Source organism: Cervus canadensis, chromosome 10, assembly GCF_019320065.1.
Source record: "Cervus canadensis isolate Bull #8, Minnesota chromosome 10, ASM1932006v1, whole genome shotgun sequence".
NCBI classification, from domain to species: domain Eukaryota; kingdom Metazoa; phylum Chordata; class Mammalia; order Artiodactyla; family Cervidae; genus Cervus; species Cervus canadensis.
In genome coordinates this window covers 13225581-13250050 of record NC_057395.1, presented here as the reverse complement: position 1 = coordinate 13250050, position 24470 = coordinate 13225581, and the positions used below count along the sequence as shown (strand labels likewise).

Genomic DNA, 24470 nt, shown 5'->3' with positions numbered 1-24470 from the left:
CTATGATTTTTCCAGTAGTCACATATGGATGTGAGAGTTGGACCATAAAGAAGGGTGAGTGCCATAGAATTGATGCTTTTTGAACTGTGGTGTTAGAGAAGACTCTTGGGAGTCCCTTAGACTGCAAGGAGATCCAACCAGTCCATCCTAAAGGCAATCAGTCCTGAATATTCACTGGAAGGACTGATGCTGAAGACGAAACTCCAATACTTTGGCCACCTGATGCAAAGAGCCGACTCATTGGAAAAGACCCTGATGCTGGGGAAAATTGAAGGCAGGAGGGGAATGGGACAACAGAGGACGAGATGGTTGGATGTCATCACCGACTTGATGGACATGAGTTTGAGCAAGCTCCAGGAGATGGTGAAGGACAGGGAAGCCTGGCATGCTGCAAGCCATGGGGTCACAAAGAGTCAGGCATGACTGAGTGACTGAACAGCAACAAGCAGGCATCACTTATATTTATAAAGAGCCTCACAATAATTTTCTTTGGTGGACTAAAACAGCATACTGGCTCAAGTGGTGATTCTTAGGCTGAGAAATAACATCTAATTCTTAGGATGCTGTCATTCATTTATTCAGTAGACAGTAAGTAACTAATACGTACCAGGTACTGATCTAAGTATAGGACACACATTAGTGAATAAGATGGATAAGAATTCACATTGCACTGCAGGAGGACAGTTAACAAGCCAAGATCAGTAAAGTACAAGGAATGAGAGGGTCTAGAGAAAAATAAACACAGCATGATAGGATAAGTGATTAAAAAAAAATGGTAGAATTGATCAAGAAAATCCTCTCTGAGGAAGTAAGATTTTAAGGATAAGAAGCTAGCCATGGGGAGATCTTCCCACTCCTCTCTGCACATTCCACACTATTCCAAGTTGATTTTGTTGCAGCTAAGCTGTGGCAAGTTGCAAAAATAGCCATAATACTTTGCAGGTCTGCCTATTAAGAGAAGTTCTTTTTCCTATTCTTTCAATGCTGGCTGGCCTTGTGACTTACTTTGACCAAAAGAATATGGCAGAATTGGTTCTGTCAGTTCTGACCCTAGGCCTCAGGAGACTTTCACTATTGCATTTGTAAAACATTTGACTGCCATGTAAAAAGCGTGGGCCTGCTGGCTGAAGGATGAGAGCATGTGGAGAGACCAAGTCATCCTAGCTGCCATAGACCAGGCCATCATAAATCAGCCAGCCCTGGTCAAAACTCTAGCAAACTATAGATGTGGGAACAAGCCCAGCCAAGATCAGAAGGATTACTCAGCTGAACCCAGCCATAACTACTGACCTGCCAAAATCATGAATTAAATAAATGGTGGTTGTGTTAGGCTACCTAAGTTTGGGGATGGTTTATGATGGCAGCCTAAGCTAACTGGTAAGCCAATGAATCTTGAGGTCTGATGCCTTGACGGGAATCCTTCATCCAAGTTCAGGTTTCTTTAGGCTAAGGAAAGCAGGAAGGATCAGCTTGTGCTTGCCCAACTGCTGGGATGGTTCTGGAATTAAACCAGTCTTTTTGAGATGTCTGGATGGGAAGAATGGGGCCCAACCTACCAACAGAAAATTAGAAGTAACCTGAGTGATTACATCATTCCTTTTTCTTGCTTTATGAATAAGGAAACTAGATATCAATGGCTAATGTTTTTTAAACTTGTTTCTTGTTTTTGCTCAGGTCAAGAGTAAGTAAGTAAGTTTTAACTTGAGTTTAAGTAAGTTGTAATGAAAGGAGCACAGGCTTTGAATACAGAAATACTGAGTTGGACTTTTACTGCTTAACACTCCTACTACCTAGCTGTGAGATTTGAAACAATTTACGTCATCTATCCAGCCTCAGCTTCTCATCCGTAAAACAGAGCTAATGCGTGTGAATGAGCCCACAGCAGAGCTTGTCTGGGCCATTCAGCTGAGGCCCGACTGCCTAGCTGTTGCTGCTAGAGCACCAGACTCTTCTACTGCCAGTCTCGGGACTGCACCTCCTTCTCACCTGGAGGCAGCTATAGCTCCCATCCGGTGTTCATGCGGCTGCAGTTGAGTGGAAGTGCTTAGCTTTGTGGGGTTTTATATACTCTACAAAGGTTAGGGGGCGTTCTGTACAGGCGTGGTTTTGGTGCCTTCACAATCAAATTCTGTCTTTATGGAAAATGGGAACTTCTTCCCAGTTTTGCATCTTGTAGTTAGCAGAAGAAACTCACTACAGGCTGAAATCTGATGTTGGCATAATATTGTGAATCCAGAAGTTCTCACCCAAGAAGCTAAAACCTTAGTTGAAGACCTTCAGTTGAGCTGTCCTGGGATGGATGCATATGTTTATTTCAATTGCTACCTATTTTATTACATTTTATAAAGCTAACTTTGACATTTACCTAATGCATACAGTACCTCATAGAAAACAAATTATAGTGCCAAAGATACATTCATAAAATAACAATATAAAGTGAAATAGAAAGTAATAGCAGTTCAGATTTTTATGTAACTGCTGGAAAAGTAGTTATTTCTATTGCTTAGCCATTGGGATTGAAGTAGAGCAAATACTCCTTTGAGATGGTGGGCACATGGCTCCTATAAAATGACAAGGGTACCAAGTCATCTTTTAAGAAGAATCTCAGTTACTTCCCCAGATGTGTGGGGATCTAGGACCTTAAAACTACAATCAGGGTTGAGACAAGACCTCGTCCAGGGGCTTTGGCATCTCACTGAAAAGGATCCTGTGTAGATTAAGTTTATTTTCTTTTTTCTCCACCATATATTTGAATTGTTAATTAATCATCTAACTTCACTGATATAAAGTAAGGTTAAGCAAAGCAATTGAAAGGAGCTTTACAAATTTATAAAGAAGCTTAATAATATACCCAAATATGTTGGAAGCAGCCTCTCCTCTGATTTAGCTAAAGGGGGTTGAGGCTGGTCCTCAGGCTCCTTGGCAGGAAACTCCCAGGTGGACTTGCCACAGCTGGCCTTAGGGGAGAGAGTGTGTCCTCCCCACCCAGCCCCAGGGCAGCTGTGAGTTTGGGTGGGAAGCTGGGGGGTTCAGTGGGAGCCCGGAAACTCCCTGCCCCAGCTACTCTTTGACAGTCCTCTACCCCTCTGTACATAGAGGCAGGTAGAACAGTGCTTTCTCCACCGAGCTCTGTTCTGCTTCCGAAGCTGGGAAGCAAGTCTGACAAGGGAAGCCGCGGTGGGCTTTCCCCAGCAGCTCTTCCACCCACCCTCAGCTTCTTACCCCTGTCCTCCCACCCACGTGACTCAAGCTTGAGATGGACTTACATAGTAATCTTGATCCAGGCCTTTCCTCCCAATTAGATGCAACTGTCCGAGAGATACCTAGAAATGAGGAGTTTTGGAAAATGATTTTCGCAGTAGTATTCATTTTAACAAAGAAAAAGGGAAAAAAATCACCTGATGATTTTACTATAGTACATCGATCCAGTTTGCTGCAGTTAGTGTGTCTTAAAAAAGAGGCAGGAAACTGTTTTATTGGGTAAATGGTTGACGTTGGGTGTGCAGCTTCTTCAGGGGCAGGAAGCTGGCCTGATGATGTGCAGCAATACCCAGGCACACTGGTGACCTTAACTTTTGGCTCTCAAAGGTCACATAAATGATGTCCCATTTCTATTCTCATTTCCAAAGACAGGCTGCTTCTGGCTCCTGATAAGAGTTCATTCATTTTAAAACCAACATTTATGGTACCTTTTTTCTATAATTACAATCTAGGTGTTTTTTTTTAATAAGTTTTTTAGGAGTAAGTGCCAAAAAAAATGCCATTACTATGGCAACTGGCTCCTTCATAAGCTATAAGAAACTACAAGTTAGGGAACAAAAAAGGAGCAGAACAAAGAGGAGGGGGTTCTCTTCCCTTTCCTATTCAGGATGGGGCATTGTTGTTAACCCTTCTAGGACTCAGAGAGAACCAAGCCCTTTGTGATTAAAATGTTCAAAAATTTAAGCTCATCTGTATACATTACTTGTATCTGAACATCTCCTCTTTCTGCCAAAAATTTATAGTACTGGTATATGTCCCAATCCAAAATCTCACTGTTAGAACTCAGATTTTCAGGTCTTTCAGTTAGTCTCACTTTTTCCACTGGAATACCTTCACTTTTTTCCAATTTATCAGCGACTGTGAACAGAAACAAGTCAGAGCAATATATAACATTCATCTTAGAGCAAGCACTATTAGGCTTATTCTCTTTAAATTATGCCGAGATCAGGTCTACTAACAGAAAAGAAATATACTTAGGAGACAGAAATTTGCTAATTTTGTTTATTTGGTTCTGAGAAAAGTATAAGACACTACCTATTCTTTGTAACCAGTATAATCATTGTATCAATATATGTCAGACCCTACTGAAGACCTTAGCCAGGCAGACTCGGGATAGATGTCGGAAGAAGGCAACCAACCTTTCAATCACTGACTTTTTCTGGGCATCCTGAAACTACAATATAAGAGTAAGAACTGCTTCTTATTTACTTCCTTTGGATAGTCTGAAAGTAAACTGTAAATATGCTTGAGTAAACCTAACAAAACAGCAGTTTGAAATATATATATATATATCAAAAAATTTCAGTTTCATTAAGCACATAAAAACATCTTGATATATAAAGCATCTTAAATTCAAAAGCAGTTTTTTTCTCAGATCCTAATCATGACAAAGATGTAAATTTAGATGTTATTATGATTATAGAAACTAAGCAAATGAACTTTAGCTTACTCACTTCTTAGACTTTTATTTAATACTCTATTTTGCAGTCCAGTTTAGTGATGTTGCATGTGGAAATATTACATGCAACTTTGAAAATTCTAGAAATATATAATTAACCTCATGCTCTGGTTTTTGTTTTTTTTTTTTGTAGACAAAGGATAGGGTAATAGAATAATGGTTACTTGAATTGTTCTCAAATGCAATGATAGAGATTGCCAATGTATGTATCTTGCACATACATTGTACAATGTACGTACATCCATAGCTTCAGGAATTTTTTAACAAGGCATCCTATATTTGAAATGTTTGAATTATTGAAACTACTCAGTATTTATTGATATTATATTTAAATTCTCAGTTTAAGGAAAGAAGATCACAGGATCAAGTAAAACAGAATTATTTGGAGACATGAGCTGACAAAAATAAAAGATGAGTACAATCATTTAGAACTTTTTGAAAAGTAACTTAAGAAATCAGAAACTCCACATTGTATGGAAAGAACTGTATTATAACTGATGTTAAAGCACAGTCTTTAAATAACTTTCATAAATATTTCAACTAGTATTGATTTATTTTTTTAATTTCTTGGTAAGTCTCTTTATCTTAAAATAAACTATGTGGATTACTCACTATAATCTGCCACTTTCTTGTAATGACTTAGGGCAACTTCACAATTCTGTAGAACATTGATTCCTGACAAATATCTGTACCCCTAAAACACAGGCATATAAATTCTTAATATTCTGACAATGCTATATTTATAACACACTTATTTGGGCTCAAGAATATTTAATTACAAACCAAAATCATCTGCGACATCATGCTTCCTCCAGCACTTCCAAAGGTATAATATATCAGTGCCTAAATTTAAAAAAAAATTATTTGACATCTAAATTTGAAACTCAAACCCCAAAACTGCTTTTTTATTCCTAGCTCAGCAATGAACCTCCAACTACTCCCATATAAATCCCAAATTTCATTCTCTTCCTCTTTAAAGATGGCTGCCATTCACTGAGGGCTTATGCAGTCCTGAAGTTTGTGAAAAGGTGATTGTACATGATATTTCCTTAAAACATCACGAAATCCCTATGAAGTAGATATTATCTGAAACTTTATAATATGGAACATTAGGAAGCTAATGGCATTCGGGCCCTAACCTTCTCTAACTATTGAGCTACGCTGTTACCTACCACTCCAGAGTGAGCCCTTCACTCAGAGTAGACTGTCTATTCAGTGTCCTTTAAAGAAATCTTTTGTTCCAAAAAGAAAAACTAGAATGACTTTACCTTAGCTTGGTTGTATTCCATTCCTATTCCATAAGAAGACAAAAATCCTAAGGCCTAAAGCCCAAAAGAAAAAGAAAAATTCAATAAATCCATTTATTTTAGAGTTATTACCAACATTAGTAAGTACTATTTTAAATGTCTGCTCTATAATTACTTGTGTTGTTAACTTATTTCTTATAGTATAGCAAGTTGCATTATTATACTTTTGCTAAGGCGGCGTGAATTTAGAAAAGGTAACAATAATGGAAGCTTTTTATAATACATGTGGAAATAAGCTAATACTTACTGAACTTTAGAATAACTATAGTGATAAAATAATATAAGCCAATGCTCTGCATGTATCTGCCTTTTTAGAATTGTAAAGACATTTTTCTCCAATATGTTAAAATTTGAATTTGAATATTTTTCTTCATATTTTAAAAATAAAATGTGATGGATATAAAAAGCTTGAACAGGAAAAATTATATTGAATAAAAAGTCAAAGTCTAAACACAGATCAAGATGGTGGAATATGGAGGCCTTGTTCCTCCAATGGAGCCAAAATATACAGTCCAAAAAGCCTTTATGAGAACTCAAGAAACCAGTTAAGAAATCACTGTTACCCAGTCAGGCTCACAGCAAAGAACGGTCCATTGAAATAGGTCAGAAAAGCCATTTTATTTAATCTGCAATCACTCCTCCCCAAGCCAGCACAGCTTGGTGTGAGCAGGAAGGAAAGAGAAAAACGGGATGGGAATTCTGACTTTCAAGGAGTAGCTGATCAAAGATCTGACTTTCATCTCATCTGATTTACAGCACTGGCAGAACTGGAATGCTTTAGATGCTAGGGACCTCTAAGCAATAAAGAGAGCTTAGAGACTTGTTGCAACACTAGAGAACCTACACTACCATCGACTGCAGTACTTAAGGGACATGAGCAAACCGAACATTATATTACATATAACAACATGGTAATACATATTGTGGGAGTCACAGAGGAGTGAGAGAAAAAGGGGCAGAGAGATTATTTTAAGAAAATTTGGCTGAAAACTTCCCAAACCTGAGAAAGGAAATAGGCATCCAAATTCAAATTCAAAGAACTCCAAGGCTATGGTTTTTCCAGTGGTTATGTATGGATGTGAGAGTTGGACTATAAAGAAAGCTGAGCACCAAATAATTGATGCTTTTGAACTGTGGTGCTGGAGAAGACTCTTGAGAGTCCCTTGGACTGCAAGGAGATCCAACCAGTCCATCCTAAAGGAGATCAGTCCTGGGTGTTCATTGGAAGGACTGACAATGAAGCTGAAACTCCAATACTCTGGCCACCTGGTGTGAAGAGCTTGACTCATTGGAAAAGACCCTGATGCTGGGAAAGATTGAGGGCAGGAGGAGAAGGTGACGACAGAGGATGAGATGGTTGGATGGCATCACTGACTTGATGGACATGGGTTTGGGTGGACTCGGAGTTGGTGATGGACAGGGAGGCCTGGTGTGCTGCGGTTCATGGAGTCGCAAAGAGTCAGACACGACTGAGTGACTGAACTGAACTGAACTGAAGTAAGATGAACTCAAAGAGCCCAATGCCAAGATATATCATAATCAAACTGTCAAAAGTCAAAGACGCAGAACACTAGATTCAGCAAGAGAAAAGACTTGTCACATACAAAGACATTTCCATATGATTATGAGCAGATATATCAGCAGAAACATTACAGGGTAGAAGGGAGTGGGATGAAACATTCAAAATGCTGAAAGAAAAAAGCTGTCAACCAAGAACACTATATCTGGCCAAACTAATTTTAAAAAATGAAGAAGAAGTATAGAAATTCCCAGGTAAACAAAAACTGAGGGAATTCATCAACACTAGAGCTGCCTTGCAAGAATTGCTAAAGGGTGTTCAAGTTGAAAGAATGTTAGACATAACACAAAAGCATACAAAAATATAAAACTGTCTGGTAATAAATATATAGACAAACACAGAATCATATAATAATGGTGGTGGACAAGTCACTTTTAATTCTGGTAGAGAATAAAAGATAACTATAACTAAAAAACTATGCTAGTGGATACAAAATATAAAAAGATATGATTTGTGTCACTGATAACATAAAATGTGAGGAGAGCAGAGTATATGTGATTGAAGTTAAGTCAATATCAATTTAAAATAGACTGGTGCAGTGGTAAAGAATCTGCCTGTCAATCCAGGAGATGCAGGAGACATGGGTTCAATCCCTGGGTCAGGAAGATCCCCTGGAAGAGGCAATGACAACCCACTCCAGTATTTTTGCCAGGAAAATCCCATGGACAGAGGAGCCTGGTGGGCTATAGTCCATGGGGTCACAGAGAGTCAGACACAACTGGACAACTGAGCATGCATGTCATGACAATAAGACGTTTTATGTAATCCCGAGAGTAACTGCACCCTGGAGAAGGGAATGGCAACTCACTCCAGTATTCTTGCCTGGAGAATCCCATGCACAGAGAAGCCCAGCAGGCTATAGTCCATGGGGTCACAGAGAGTTGGACACAACTGAGCAACTAATACACACACACAAAGAGTAACTACAAGGAAAATACCTGTAGAAAATGCACCAAAAAAACGAGGAGGGAATCAAAGCATGCCATTACAAAAAATAAATGAAAGACAGAAGAAGGCATCAAGAGAGGAAAAGAAGGACAAAGTAACTATAAGACAAACAGAAAATAATGAACAAAATGGCCGTAGTGAGTCTTTCCCTTTAAGAAGTTACTTTAAATGTATATGGATTAAACTCAATTAATAGACATAAAAGGCTGAATGGATAAGAAAACAAGACCCAACTTAATGCTGTCTACAGAAGATTTATTTTAGATACAAAAACACACATAGTCTGAAAGTGAAAGAATGGAAAAAGATACTCTATGTAAATTGTAACCAAAAGAGAGGGATGATCACACTTAGACAAAATAGACTTCAAGTCAAAACTGTCACAAGAGATAAAGGATATTGTGTAATGATAAAAGGATCAATTCACTAGGAAGATATCACCATTTTAAATATATATGCATCTGAGAGCAGAGCACCCAAATACGTGAAGCAAACACTGACAGAGTTGAAAGAAGAAATAGACACTAATACAATAACAGTAGGAGATGTTAATTCCCCACTTTCAAAACTGGATAGAACAACCAGACAAAGATTAATAAAATTTTCTTTGTCCACAGATGACATAATCTTATATGTAGAAAACCCTAATGATTTACAAAAAACTGCTAAAACTAATAAATTTAGAAAAAGCATAGGATGCAAAATCAACACACAAAAATAAATAGATTTTCTATACATTAACAATGAACATTCAGAAAAGGAAATTAACAGTCTCATTTTCAATAGCATCAAAAACAATAAATACTTTAGAATTAACTAACCAAGGAGGTGAAAGGCTTGTACACTGAGAACTATAAAACATTGCTGAAAAAAATCTGAAAATACATAAATAAATGGAAAATATCCTATGTTTATGTATTAGAAGAAATAACATTGCTACTTTATATCCGGAGGGATTAGATTTAGTGCAACCCCTGTTGAAATCTCAATGCCATTTTGCAGAAATAGAAACAACCATCCTAAAATTTATACAGAATCTCATATGTAAACTCACAAAATAGCTCATCTATCTTGAGGAAAAAAACTAAGCTAGAGGCCTCACACTTCCTGATTTCAAAATATATTACAAATTAGAGTGATTCAAAATCTGATGGTACTGGCATAAAGACAGACATATAGGCCAATGGAACAGTGTAAAGAGATCAGAAATAAATCCTCATATATATGGCCAAATGAGTTTCAACAAGGATGCCAAGGTATCGGATGCTTCTGAGAAAACTGCAATCTGTTCCTTCAATTCTGAACATTAATGTTTCTTTTCCAGTTACTGTGGCTGGTGTAACAAATCACTCAGAAACTTGGTGGCATAATGACCATTTATTATGCCAAGGATTCAGTGGGTCAGGAATTCGGCCAAGGTAAAGTGGGGATGGCTTTTCTCCGATTCATGATATGGGGACCTTAGTTGGAAGACTCAAAGGCTGGAGTTGCCATAGTCTGAATTCTGGTTCATTCACACGTTTGGCAGTTGATTCTAGCTGTTGGTTGAGATCTTATCAGAGGCTAACAGCCAGAACAACAACATGGGACGTCTTCTATCACATGAGCTTCTCCAAGTATGGTGACTGTTCCAGGACTGAGCACTCTGAGAGCGAGAGCCGGGCAGAGGGGTATCCTTTTTACGACTCCGCCTTCAAGGTGATGCAGCGTTACTTCCAGCAGACTCTCTTGTTTGAAGTAGTTACAAGCCCGCCTGAAAGCAGTCTTAACCACTGGACTGCCAGGGAATTCTCAACCCTAGTATTTTCTGACAAGTTCTTTGCTATCAGATAGGATAAGATGTTTCAATATCATCTTGTACATTTTTTGCCCCACACCTGGAATTTGAATTTTCCAAAGGAGTTGGCTTCTTTTCAGTGGGAGAGGATGTCTATTGTTTAAGAATAATTCCTTTGTGGGGGAAGAATGAATATCTAAATTTAACTTTTTATTTCTTGGTTATCAAATTAAGAGATGTATATGTATTAAAAATTAAAATTCTAATACTTCTGAGGGCTTAAAATTTAAACAGCAATGCCCTGCTCCTTTCTTGGAAACTCCCGATTTTCTTCATAGAAAACTACTTTTAATTATTTTGGCTGTTTTTTTCTGATAATTACCACCATTATGACTCCTGATAAATTGCTACTACTTGCTGCTAATTTATATTTTTCACACATTTAGCTATAGATTTGCTACATGATAGATAAAAATTTAGGTCATCTACATGACTTTCTTCTTTTTTCTTCTTGTTCCTCTTCTCGACAGAGTCATAATATTATTTTTTGTCAGAACATAATTGTAATAGTCTGTTTTGATGTTCCTAATATTTTCAAGCTTCTGCTCATTTATAAGTTTATCATTCCTATCACCATTTTAGAGGTTCATTCCACACTCTTATGCATATCATTGGTAATACACTGTTCTTTCCATCAGTTCAGTTCAGTCACTCAGTCGTGTCTGACCCCTTGCGACCCCATGGACTGCAGCACATCAGGCCTCCCTGTCCATCACCAACTCCCAGAGCTTGCTCAAACTCATGTCCATTGAGTCGGTGATGCCATCCAACAGTCTCATCCTTTGTCATCCCCTTCTCCTCCTGCCTTCAATCTTTCCCAGCATCAGGGTCTTCTCCAATGAGTCAGTTCTTTGAATCAGGTGGCCCAAGTATTGGAGTTTCAGCTTCAGCATCAGTCCTTCCAATGAATATTCAGGACTGATCTCCTTTAGGATGGACTGGTTGGCTCTCCTTGCAGTCCAAGGGACTCTCAAGAGTCGTCTCCAACACCACAGTTCAGAAGCATCAATTCGTCAGCACTCAGCTTTCTTTATAGTCTAACTCTCACATCCATACACGACTACTGGAAAAACCATAGCTTTGCCTAGACAGACCTTTGTTGGCAAAGTAATGTCTCTGCTTTCTAACATGCTGTCTAGGTTGGTCACAACTTTCCTTCCGAGGAGCAAGCATCTTTTAATTTCATGGCTGCATTCACCATCTGCAGTGATGTTGGAGTCCAAAAAATAAAGTCTGCCACTGTTTCCACTGTTTCCCCATCTATTTCCCATGAAGTGATGGGACCAGATGCCATGATCTTAGTTTTCTGAATGTTGAGTTTTAAGCCAACTTTTTCACTCTCCTCTTTCACTTTCATCAAGAGCCTCTTTAGTTCTTTGCTTTCTGCCAAAAGGGTGGTGTCATCTCCATATCTCAGGTTATTGATATTTCTCCTGGCAATCTTGATTCCAGCTTGTGCTTCATCTAGCCCTGCATTTTGCATGACACAGTCTGCATATAAGTTAAATAAGCAGGGTGACAATATACAGCCTTGACATACTCCTTTCCCGACTTGGAACCAGTCTGTTGTTCCATGTCCAGTTCTAACTGTTGCTTCTTGACCTGCATACAGGTTTCTCAGGAGACAGGTCAGGTGGTCTGGTATCCCCATAAGAGTTTCCCACAGTTTGTTGTGATCCACACAGTCAAATGCTTTTACATAGTCAATGAAACAGAAATAGATGTTTTTCTGGAACTCTCTCATTTTTCAATGATCCAACAGATATTGGCAATTTGATCTCTGGTTCCTCTGCCTTTTTTAAATCCAGGTTGAACATCTGGAAGTTCATGGCTCACATACTGTTGAAGCCTGGCTTGGAGAATTTTGAGCATTACTTTACTAGCATGTGAGATGAGTGCAATTGTGTGGTAGTTTGAGCACTCTTTGGCATTGCCTTTCTCTGGGATTGGAATGAAAACTGACCTTTTCCAGTCCTGTGGCCACTGCTGAATTTTCCAGATTTGATGGCATAATGAGTGTAGCACTTTCACATCATCCTCTTTTAGGATTTCTTTTAGGATTTCTTTTCATGTTTTATATTAAGAACAATTTGGTATTAGACATAGGAGGGTATGGCAACCCACTCCAGTGTTCTTGCCTGGAGAATCCCATGGACAGAAGAGCCTGGTAGGCTACAGTTCATAGCGTCTGAAAGAGTAGGACACTACTGAAGCAACTTAGCACGCATGCACGCACTCAGCTTACTAGCTGATGGAATATTTGAAGAGCACATGTTTATAGGCAGTGTCCTGTGGTGGATTGCCAGAAAAGCTTTCACCTTGGCATAAATCCATTAGTCTATACTCTTTATTCACTATTATCAAAGCCCACATTTCTACTTTTTCATCTAGTTTATGATAATATAATCCAAGACTTTGTTAGACGTCTCCCTAAAATCAAAATACAACAAGGTCTGATAATTTCATCAAAACAGAAAATGATTAATTTCTTAAACATTTTATTATAATTTCAAGGACAAAGAACTATGTTACTTTTTAAACTAAGAAATGACTGCAGAGAGTTCAATTCCTAAAAGCATAATACCTCTAATATGTGGTTTAAAATTTGTAATCTACTTAATTCATAAACTAAAAAAAATTTATGATACCATCAGTTTCTCTTTAGTCTCAAAGTTTCCATTTTTAGGAAAGTTGATCATAAAGGCTGTTATTACAAATGAAAGGCATCTGGAATCCTGGTACTCCTCTAACCTCTATAGTTATATTTAAAATGTTTAAATTGGCTCCTTGCAAAAATACCTTTAGCCAATGTTATTGGCTAAATAATTTAGTTTTTCTTGCAGCTCTTAGCAATTTTTGATTCTGCTCAATTTAGAATCTTGTGTATGTAGAAACTTTGATAGAACACAAATATACTGACCTTCGTATAAGAAAGTGAAGATACTGTTCTACTTAGTTGATCGTGTATTTTAAGACACTTTCACCAACACTGAATCATTTTGTGCAGAGCCTACCACGCTTTTTGGCCTGATCCTCTTGGAGAAAATTGTGAGGTCGGGAGGTTGTGGATTGTGTGGGAGTTAATTTCCATCCTATGCTTGCGGGGGAGTGCTTTCTCTGTATAATGCTCAGACTACAAAGTAAGGAACTAAAACCATGACTTTTGCAGCCTCAAATAATCAACTCAAAGAGCATGCTTCTCTCTTTAGCAGAAAAATAACAATGAGTGATTTTGAATTATTTCTCTGGAGGGCTCCACTTTTTTTCACTCTTTAAAACATGGCAGGCACTCGTGGAAGACAAAAGATGTCACAGACTATCACGTAGTAAATATGCCAATTATAGTCAGGGTTGTCCTATTTCTTTACAGTTGGGCATGGTCACCTAACAACTTTACAGTAATAAGTTTTTTGTCTTCGGTCTTTTCTGAGATAAGGCTGAGGTGAAATGAGATGGATTATAGAATGATTAAATCTTAACCCAGAAAAAAAAAATTGCTGTAAGTTGAAGAGAAGCTATGCTATAGCGATGACATCAGTGGTAGTTTTCAAAGGTCAAACTCTGCAAATTAGATGTGTTTATAAGACTCCGAACTCAACCACTGCGCTGTGTTATAGTATCTGGTATTTAAATTAAAAGAGTTAAGTGTAGAGGATATTTTAATCAATTTCAAAGTAAATTACTCAGGTTCCATAATAACAGTTTAAAAATTAAATATTCCTCCTTTTACTTTTTCTATAAGAAATCAAAAGAGAAAAAAGATCAAGCATTTAATTATTGTAATTATTTTATGAGTCTTGAAAGCATCTGTGGTCATTCTTTTTAGCTTAAATTGCAAGCCAAACAAAAATGTGATCAACCCTGATGAAAAACTCAGTTCCTTTTTGTACTCTTAATACAAAAAGATGATTTACATAAAAAAGAAATGCTCTACACAGGTGATCCTAGAATTATCAAAATGATTATTTGATACTAAAGTGATTTTTTTTTCCAATTGTAGCACAGTGCTAATAATCATTACCATGATTCAATTAATTTCAAGGTGATACAATGTGAATGATTCATTTCTTGATTCTTAAAGCAAATGAGGTTTAGGCCCTACCTTCTTGTTTGGCAAATTAACAAACAAAGTTTCGTATTGAAATAGCTCATCAATATTAAAAAAAGAGTGAGCCTTCCTAATTCAGAATTTCTGCTTCCTAAATGAGAATCAGAGAAACAAAAAATACAAAACTTATCTATCTCTAGCTGGTATAGTGTAATATCTTATAAGATATCTTTTATTTTTATTTTTGCTTGCACTTTCTTCAGTTTTCATCATTTTCATGAAGACTAATTCATGAATAGTTTTATTCAGAAGCTACAGTTTTCTTGAAAATCAATTCAATGAACTCTGTTCACAATCTTAGTTGCTTTTATTGCCCTTATTGGGATTTCTTTCAGTTTATTTGGACTTTTTGTCAGATGAACCATTCAAGGTGCCTGAAAAGAAATGATTATGCCTCTTTCCCTCCATCAGCTTCCCTTTTATACATAGCCAGAACCTGCATTTCTCCCCCTACCCCCTCAATGCCACTTTATAATCTGAATTCATATCTTTCTTGTTTTCTTTGTTAAATTAGGGCTCCACAAGCCCTCTGGCGTTCTGGCTTCTACCATCTATTACACTTCAGTATTTCCAACTGCCCTCGACCTCTTCCCCAGAGATGGGTGTCTTCGTTTTCTCTATCTATCCCTCTCACTCACTTCCATTGTCATTCTCAGTATACCATTCAGCTTCTTTAGCCACATTTCTGTTGCTACGTTGTCCTCACAGTTCCCAGCAACATTTTCTATATCAACCTGGCACAAACAGCTTGAGCGGAAAGGTGGTCAACCGGCTGGTCCTGTTAGAGAACTGTGATCAATATGGCATGTGGCCAGCCTGGTCCCAGAAACCAGCCATCAAACAAAGCAAAGTTTGTACCACAGCATATTTTTAACTGTTCTTTGTACAAGGAGATAAATCAACTGCACAAGGATTTGCTGTGGGAAATAGATTTTTCTGTAGCGATGACTGGGATAATAGTTAAAGTTTCAGAATAGAATCCGGCATCCATTAGAATAGAATCCAGCTGTAGCACTGGACCAGGGTCCTCTAGGCTCCCTGCCCATCCGGATAACACTTTGGTTCAACATCATGGGGAGCTAAAGCAAGGAAGGGGAGTCTGAGAGAAGAATAAGGGTGTTCAGGTTGTCAGGGAGAGCATAAGAGCTTGGGGCAGAGACTTTTTCCAATCAGTATCGCAGCACTTCAACAAACAGTGTGGCTGAATTTTGTATATCAGGTTAATGCTGGCCTTTCAGGTGAAGCATTTGTCCTCATCCACATTTTGTTTTCTTGCCCTCCTTGTCTGTGGTCCATGCCACAGAACCATACTACCTAGAGCATGTGGAGTAAAACTCTGATGTCAGCTCTCAGTCCATGTGTTTAATGTACCTGATATGTTAATTTGGGATTTCTTTTCTGGGAGAAGTGTTTTGACCTTGCATCAAATATGTCATTCAAGTATAGACAAATCCTTCGTGTTGCCTATATCCAGTATTCTAGACTGAGTGTAAATGTTCCTTTCATCCTTGAAGCCTTTTCTACCTGCCCCAGGCAAAGCCAGTCAGACACTTTTCTATGCCTAAAGCACTTTACCTTAACTCTAGCCCACCTAAACTGTGCTGCAATTATTTGTTTATATTTAAGATTGGCCCATAAGGACTTTGATCTATTAATTTTTTCTTCCGATCAACAAGATTGTGTGTGGCGTATAGTAAGTGTCCAAGAAACAATTGTTGACTTAACTAATACACCCACTGACAAAGCACACGTCCACCAGTTCATTACCTAGGGATTAGGTAATATTATTTGTAGTGGTGGACATGATGATAACATTTGGTTTTTTTTGGAACTTTATATTTTTGATTAATCAAATATGGGATCTATTCACAGCGAAAGAGATCTATCTGGGTTGGCCAAAAAGTCTGTTCATAAGAGCCTACGGAAAAACCGAAATGAACTTTTTGGCCAACTCAATATGATATATTATTAAGTGAATCAAGAGCTGATTAGGGAACAGTAATTAAAGTATGTCCCATTTTTGTAAAGAAACATTCTACAAAGTTATAGGAAAAATCCTAGAAGGATAATAGTGAGAGTAATAATATTTATGTATTTTTTTCTGGTGAATGATAATAAAGTTCTAGGTATGGAATTAAGTGCCTTCACACATTATTCTAATCCTCACAACTTTGTTAATTCACTCATCATGAATTAATTCACTATTCAGCTATATTTTTTTTGCCCCAGGCACTGCACTGTATTTTTAGAGATACAGTTGCTGCTGCTGCTAAGTCTCTTCAGTCGTGTCCGACTCTGTGCGACCCCATAGATGGCAGTCCATCAGGCTCCCCGTCCCTGGGATTCTCCAGGCAAGAACACTGGAGTGGGTTGCCATTTCCTTCTCCAACGCATGAAAGTGAAAAGTGAAAGTGAAGTCACTCAGTCTTGTCCGACTCTTAGCGACCCCATGGACCACAGCCTACCAGGCTCCTCCATCCATGGGATTTTCCAGGCAAGAGTACTGGAGTGGGGTGCCAATGCCTTTTCCAAGAGATACAGTAGTGAACCAAATAAACACAGTACCCAGAGTTTTATCATTATCCTAACTCTACAGATGGAAATTAGGGAGGTTGCCCCACCCATCAGAGTTCCTCTGGTCAACTTCTGGTTCAAATGAACTCACAGACTCATAAGAGGCTACACTTGTCAGTCTGCTCAGGCAGACGTAGCATAGGAAGCAGAGTCTGCCAGACAGCAGCATCAGCCTCCTTTGTGTAGGAGTCCTTGAAGCTGGTCACACAGTCCTCAAGCAGCCCTCATCTTTAGTCCCTGAGATGACAGACCAGGCTCAAGGAGATGAGGTCTGCACTGGGTGGTGTGGCAGCCCCCCTGACGTGAAAGCCTCATTCCCTGTATAACAAGTCCATAGGCATAGTCAGTCCACATTGCCCAGGGTCCCTGCGAGAATTACCACATCATCTGGTATGTATAGTTCATGAGCGTTTCTCTCAAGGTAGTTTACCAAGCAGAGGTCATTTCAACGACAAGTAATACTACCTGGAAACATAGTGAACATTTTATTCCTATCATATCACCAGGGAAACAGAAGTAGAGGGTGAACCAAAGGTCAAATCCTCACACAGAGGGGGAAAGGATTTTGTTAAGTAGAAAGTGGTAGAGTGGATTTGAAGTTAAATCTGTCTGATTCCAAAGCTTAGCTTCTACATGTACTGGATGGAAAAAAAATGATCTCTGGGAAGAAAGCTTTTAGGTAATTTTTACTCTCTTTCTCAAACTTTCTGAATTCATAGGTTTTTTTTTGTTTGTTTGTTTTTAATTGTAAGCAGCATAAATTTCTTCTGTAATCAGAAAGAAATGTTTTCATTAAGAAGACCAAGAACATGAAAACATACTTTTGCTACCGCACCAAGTACAGGTAGCCAGAAACAAAACAATGTATGCGCTTGCTCTGTGATGATGATGCTGTAAAAAGAGAAAGAAGCCAAACAGAAAAACAGTAGTGGAGTCAGGATGGTTGGCTTATGAGAGGCTTTTTTTGGGTTTTGTTTTCATTGTTTTCCAGATTTTCTATGAAATGCTTATGTTATTCTGGAAATAAAATGAAATGTTGGTTGGTTGGTTAGTCACTAAGGCATGTCCTACTTTTGTGACCCCATGGACTGTAGCCCACCAAGCTCCTCTGTCCCTGGGATTTCCCAGGCCAAGCATATTGGGGTGGGTTGCCACTTCCTTCTCCAGAGGCTCTTCCTGACCCAGGGGTCAAACCTGTGTCTCCACTGCAGGCAGTTTCCTTATTGCTGAGCTACCAAGAAAGCCCCATAAAATGAAACACACATTAAAATAGAAAAGCAAATCTATATAGCTTGTAAAATACTTAAACCAAGTAAAAACCAGGCAAACATCATCCTAAAGAAATAGATTTAGTTCCATATTTCTTTGCATAGGTAAATACAGAGTATTTTTTTTTATAAAATTTAACTATGTTAGGGGTTTGGAGTTCTCACGTTATTTTAAAACACACACGTGGATGTGGAAGATGGGAAGGGGGATTAGAGAGCAGCTCTGTTCCGTTCCTGAAAGTCACTCAGGAGCTAGAAGGACTTGCCCCAGGTCCCTGCCTTGGGTCCTGATGGAACATTTAGGGCATTACTGTAACTTTCCTAGGCCTGGGCTTGTGCAACAGAGGCTCAACTCCTCTCACATGTGATTTGTCTATAGTTATTTCAGGAGGTAGCTATTTAAGATATAATTTTCTCTCAAAACTCACGTTTTGGGCTTTATATGATCCTTCCTTAGCCAAGGACTCATATAATTGGATAGCTGCTGTAATGTTTTGCATGCCAAAATTTCCAAATAGCAAAGCATCAGCCATTTTCTCCATAGCTTTCAAGTTTCCCATATCAGCTGCTTTGGCAAAGAATATGTAGGCTCTGTTTCAAGAATATGAAGTTAGAAGTGTGAGTATCAAAAGTGAAAATTTCTGCTCCTCCTTCATTCTGCTTTTAACAAGAAGGACCCGGTTGACATTGCTACTAACACTACAGTTTAACTATAGTCCATTACATCTCTAGACCAGAAGATTTTTTTCAGCCCTAAGTCAGTCTAAGACTATAATTTCAAATATATCTGACAAATGATGAAGCTGCTGAAAAGGAAAAATATTTAAGCTATATCATCCATGCTTCAAGCTTGTATACCAACTGGAGTGAAAAACTGGGGCATTTGTCCTAAAATAGTAAACCTTCCCACAGTAAATCCCATTACTTATGAGTATTTGATTTATAAAATGAACTCTGAACAATATAACTAAAATCAGTTTTAAGAAATCAAAATTGCAATGTCACACTTAAGAAGTTACTATCATAAGAACAACTGTCCCTTTGCATTCCAAAATAATTTTCTGAAGCAGAGTATATTCTTTAGCACAACAAAACCAGACTCTGTGGAAAAACAATAACCAAACAAAACCATAATGATTTTTAGGACTCTAGAGTCTGACCGACTGGGTTAAAATCTACCATTAATTAGTTTGAGAGCTTCAGGCAAGTTACTTAACTTCTCTGTGCCTCTGTCATCTATAAAATTGGATAATAATAGCATCTACTTCATGGGGCTGCTGGGAAGATTCAATGAGATAATCCATGTGAAGTTCTTGGCATGCTGCCTGATATAGAGTAAGCCCTCAATAAATTCAGCTATAATTATTATTAAGACTATTGCATAAAGTTTTATGGCATGGTAATTGTTCTCCTATAATTTGTGGGTAAATCACATAAAGTTAGTGATTACAAATATAGACACCAGAGGATTGCCTTGCAGTACATTTTATGAGTCCTGGTCAGAAGTCACCCAGACCTGATCTGTGTAACAAGTAGTGATGGAGAGCCTTGCAAGGTCAAAACTTGTGTTGGAGACAGAGAGTGCTTTGAGGATTTATTTTTATTCTTATCACTTCCCCTTTGGTAGCAGTAAGATCACAAAGCATTAACCTCTGCCTGTGACCTTGACTCAAATACAGGAATAAACACACAAATCTACCATAGCTACCAATTCAGAAGGATTAGGAGACTCAGCTTTATATACCCTTACCCATGCTGTTGCTAAAATAAATTGCTCATGGTCAAAGGCTGGAGCCAAATAGAATAGGCCAGAAGGGCCAAGGGTGAGAGCTATCCAGGTAAGCATTAGGGTCCTGGATGGTAAACAGAGAGTAGGTCCCAGTGGAACCAAAAGAAGCCAGGAGATCTAGCAAAAAATTAGCTGTGGTCAAATCAAGTGGAAGTTCTGGGGGCCAGAAAGCAAATGGTAAGAGAGAAGGTTTCAAAGGTCAGTGACTGCATGAGTTTGGCATCACGGGACAGGTATGGTACCAAGTACAGATTCCCAGGAGCTCTTCTGTCACATGGCTTGTTGCCGCAACAACATAGTCTGCTGGACTAGAAGGGTACCAACATGGTCCAGAGCAGAGAAACCTGAGATGGGCTGCAGGGGCCAGGAGTCCATGTATTTGCTGGTCCCAAAAGGCAGCAAAAATTTGCAAAACCAATCCCTCTAGGTGACTTTGAGTCTGAGGGAGGAGGGGGTACATCTGTCTCATATCAGGGCAGTCCAAGCTGATATATGGAATACCAGAAGCTGGACCCAGGATAGGAGAAAAGTCATGGCAAATTAGGTGGGATTAAGATCAGGACTGCAATCCCCAAGAGGGAAAAAGTAGGAGAAACTGGGCAAAAGAAAGTTCAGTTAGGTGCCTGGATTGTCTCTAGAGGATTTGGTGTTGGATGTTTGGGTGGGTACTGGGGGAAGGGGAGGCTACATGCATCTCTAGGACATGTCAGAAGCTTATCTCCAAACCTTCCTCACTGATGAGTAAGTCTTAATGACAGTTAACCTTGGATATCATAGAGGCTTCTCGGTTCTTTCAGACAAGTTTGTGTTTCCCTGACATATGCTTGTTTAACATCTGTACTTCTAGAAACACTAGCTTGTTCAACAATTTTCCTCGCATACATACGAAGAGACTGAACAAATGAAATAGACCAAGATGTGAGTGTGGATGAGGCAAAAGGACTAGCAGTACCTGTGACTTATGCTACCCTCAGTGAGAAGTGGTGAGGCGAGGAGCGGGCAGGGCAGAGGATGAAGAGTCGCAAAATGACTCCCCTCTGGTCTGGGGGCGTAGCCTTTTCTCTTCCCTGACCAGAATCAGAGATGGCGAAGTTGGCTGTATTTGGCTCACGTGGAACGCAGACAATCCTGAACACTGAAGGAGTTTCACACATCTGGGGAAACTGCTGGGGTCTCTGGTTATGAAGAGATTTGGTTTCAGTTCTCCACCACTGCCAGCCTAGAAGGGTCAGCAGACTCAGGTTTATGTACCCTCCTACGTGTCTGTGCTGCTGCAAACATAAGCTGTTCTGGGATTCCTGGGCAAGGACTGGAGCAGGATAGGTGGGGAAAGAGTAACCTGAGACTGAGTGACACCCGGTAGGCAGGAAGGTTCCTGCACTGCTGGACGGCCCTGCAATGAAGGGCTGGGTTTTCTCCCCATCCTTTAAGTCAAAAAAGGAAGGCACCTATCAAGGTTAGGCAGAACCTTCTAAGAGTGATTTTGTCCCATCAGGCTGAATCTAGGAGCTCCTTGGACTTAATGGGGCCCCTCATCTTGGGTTCACCTGCTAGTTTGAATCTCAGGGACAAGCCCTTCCCAGAACGCCACTGTTCTCTCATCCTGCTAGGCTGGGCTCAGGATTCCCTGTCCTTCTTACTCATCTTCTCAGTGACACCCAAATGAGCTGACTGCCCTCTGAGGCTGGATTGTATTTTGGGGGCTTGGTTTAACTCCATCCTCATCATGACAGTCCTCAGGGACACTTAGCATGAGGCTTGAGTTTTTGCTGAGGATGGTTTATTTTGCTCTTATTAAGTGCTTCTAATTTAACTTTCCCTAGAGAGAGGACCAAATCCCTTACTTCCTTTTTCTTGTCACTTTGGAAAAATAAAAATCTTTTTGACCTTCTATTTCCTCCTCCATGATTTGGGGATAATAATTTATGTTTTACAATATCATTGTGAACAATGAAGAATAATATCCCACAACAAGTCACATGAAGAAGGAGCTTGAAAAATGGAAGTTGTGATGTTGTGATAACCAGGTTCATACTTAATCCCCCCACCCTATCCTCTACACTCTTAAGCTTGTCTCAAAGGCTTTGAGCTTTAGGAAAGAAATTATGGACTCTGCAGCTGCCCTGCCTCGGGTTGGCTACCACAACTCTGGGAAGTATCCCATAGGGCTGGTATGCCTAATCTGTGTGAAAACAAAAGAAACATCCTTGTTGGAGGTTCAGAGTTTATTCCTTCTATTAAGGTTCAAGACACACTTGACTTCTTCGCTTCCACACCTTCCACTTACCAGTTAGAGGACTAGAAATAAAAATAACAAACACTTATCTCCTTATTACTGCGTGTCAGACATGGTTCTAAGAGCTAGACTGCATTAAGTGGCTAAGTAACTGTCTCTGTCCCACAGCCAGTAGATGGTAGAGCCAGAGTTCAATTCCAAGGTTGTCACTAGAGACTTGATAGGACTTCAGGTTGTCCCCCTATCCTGGGGACAGGGGGGAAAGATACTTCTGCCTCCCATTTAGACAGAGCAGACAAGTGAAACAAGGAACAGGGGATGTGGTGTGAGACCATGTGGCCACGGCCTGGTCGCCTCCCAGCTGTGCATTTGTCATCACCTCCCACTACCATCCTGGAATCTCTGTTCCCAGTGTTTTAAAGGGGGTAAAAATGAAACTCTTCTTAACTCGTAATTCTGTTCTGGGGATAAAATGGCATGACATACACGAAAGTGTCCTAAAAACCATTAAGTGAGGCGCAAAAGCTGTCAGGCAGCACAAGGCGTTCTAAAACAACAACGACTCTAGGTCAAAGAATACATATTTTCTTCAAATAGTACATATTTTGTTTCACTTGAGCCGATGAAAGCCAAAACAATATTTTTGCTTGAATGCTCAGATCAGTGCCTTTATTCTGCGTTTCACTTAATGTGTAGGGCCTATGGTTTCACACATAAGGTCTATCCACATGTTTAGGCTGATAATTTGTAGGAGTCTTTAAACACCATTTGATCCTTTTAAAAACAAAAGTTTATAGGCAAATAAGCTTATTTGTTATACCATTAAGCTTCTAATGACAAATCAGATTTTGGCTTGCTCTCTTTTCTCAACCTGGAAACTGAACTTGGCTGGAGTGCTGGGTGGACTTACTCTGCTTTTTGTTTCTGGTTTTTAGACTGCTGGAGGATTTTGATGCCCGTCTTAAAAAGCTGGTCTCCTTCCTCCGTGGAATTGTTCTTTGCTTGCTGTTTTACTGTAAATGGACAAACAAGGAAAAATGACATTATTTTGTGTTTTACATTTTAAAAATGATGTGCTGACATATTATTTTGGGGTTTGCTCTCCGTATTTTTTAGCCTCTGCATTTCAAGATCACCCTACCTTTGGCTAGATGGTAGAAGGTGTCTACGAAAGTATTCTCTTACTCTCTTTTGTGAAAGGGTCTTGGAGGATGGAGGAGAGAGATGGATGTTTCTGATGATAGGAGGGAGAGAGATGTTCCCATTCTGAAAAAGGGGCGCAAAGTCCTGCAAGCAGAAGACAGGAAGCAAGGTCTCCAAGGGAAGGGGTGGCTTGGTGTATCCTGCTATCTGGATCTTAGATACCGGGCTTTTTAGTGCTCAGATCTCTTATCTGAAGCAGAAGATACCATGGCCAGTGTGTACTCAGGATTGGGGGAGAGGTGCTCCCTCGTCCTCCCCAGAGTCTTTCTAAGACCTTTCGAGCCTGACTGAGAACTGCTAGGGGTGAGCGTCAGGAATAAGTGGGCAGGGTAGGTATGCCAGAACACACCTAGGACCTTGAAGAAGGCACAAAGGAGGGGATCAATAATAATTTGCCTTGTGGGATGATACCTCAGAGTAAAATCTTATATTATTTAAGGAAAATAAGAAACATAATTTTACCTGCTATAAGAATAATACTTCTAAAACACTGATATAACACTTCACAATTTTCAAAGCATATCACCAGTTTACAGATGGGAAAAGCTGTTTAGAAGGAAAGTCTGCCCCCACCCCAACACACACACACACACACACACACACACACACACACACACACATCATTCCATAGCATCACAGTGCCTCTTGAAGTCCATTATGACACTCACTGAAACCTCTGATTAGGTGAACCACATGTGAAGCCATTTTAAAGGAGAGGCATTCTGGGATTTGATGCCTCATTAACAAGAACACAAAAGACTTTTTAAGCGGTTCTTGCTTTTCTTCTTCCTAACAAGCTATCAGAACTGCCCACTTTCTTTTGTAAACTAAAAAAAATTACAATTTACAATCCAGTTTACAATTATTTTGAATGCTTAAAGTTATCCAATCAGTTTAGTAA

General features: G+C 39.3%; 1 protein-coding gene across 1 annotated transcript in view; it reads right to left on the bottom strand.

Annotated features, from left to right (window-relative positions):
* SEL1L2 (SEL1L2 adaptor subunit of ERAD E3 ligase) overlaps nt 1-24470 on the bottom strand; it is a 109723-nt gene that overhangs the window by 30250 nt on the left and 55003 nt on the right. The window contains exons 4-10 of the mRNA XM_043479521.1: nt 23277-23379; nt 18770-18932; nt 5989-6042; nt 5504-5563; nt 5333-5414; nt 3965-4119; nt 3267-3323 (exon numbers count right to left, since the gene is read on the bottom strand). Of these exons, the coding sequence (XP_043335456.1) occupies nt 3267-3323; nt 3965-4119; nt 5333-5414; nt 5504-5563; nt 5989-6042; nt 18770-18932; nt 23277-23379 (674 nt within the window). The remainder of the gene's footprint in view (nt 1-3266; nt 3324-3964; nt 4120-5332; nt 5415-5503; nt 5564-5988; nt 6043-18769; nt 18933-23276; nt 23380-24470) is intronic.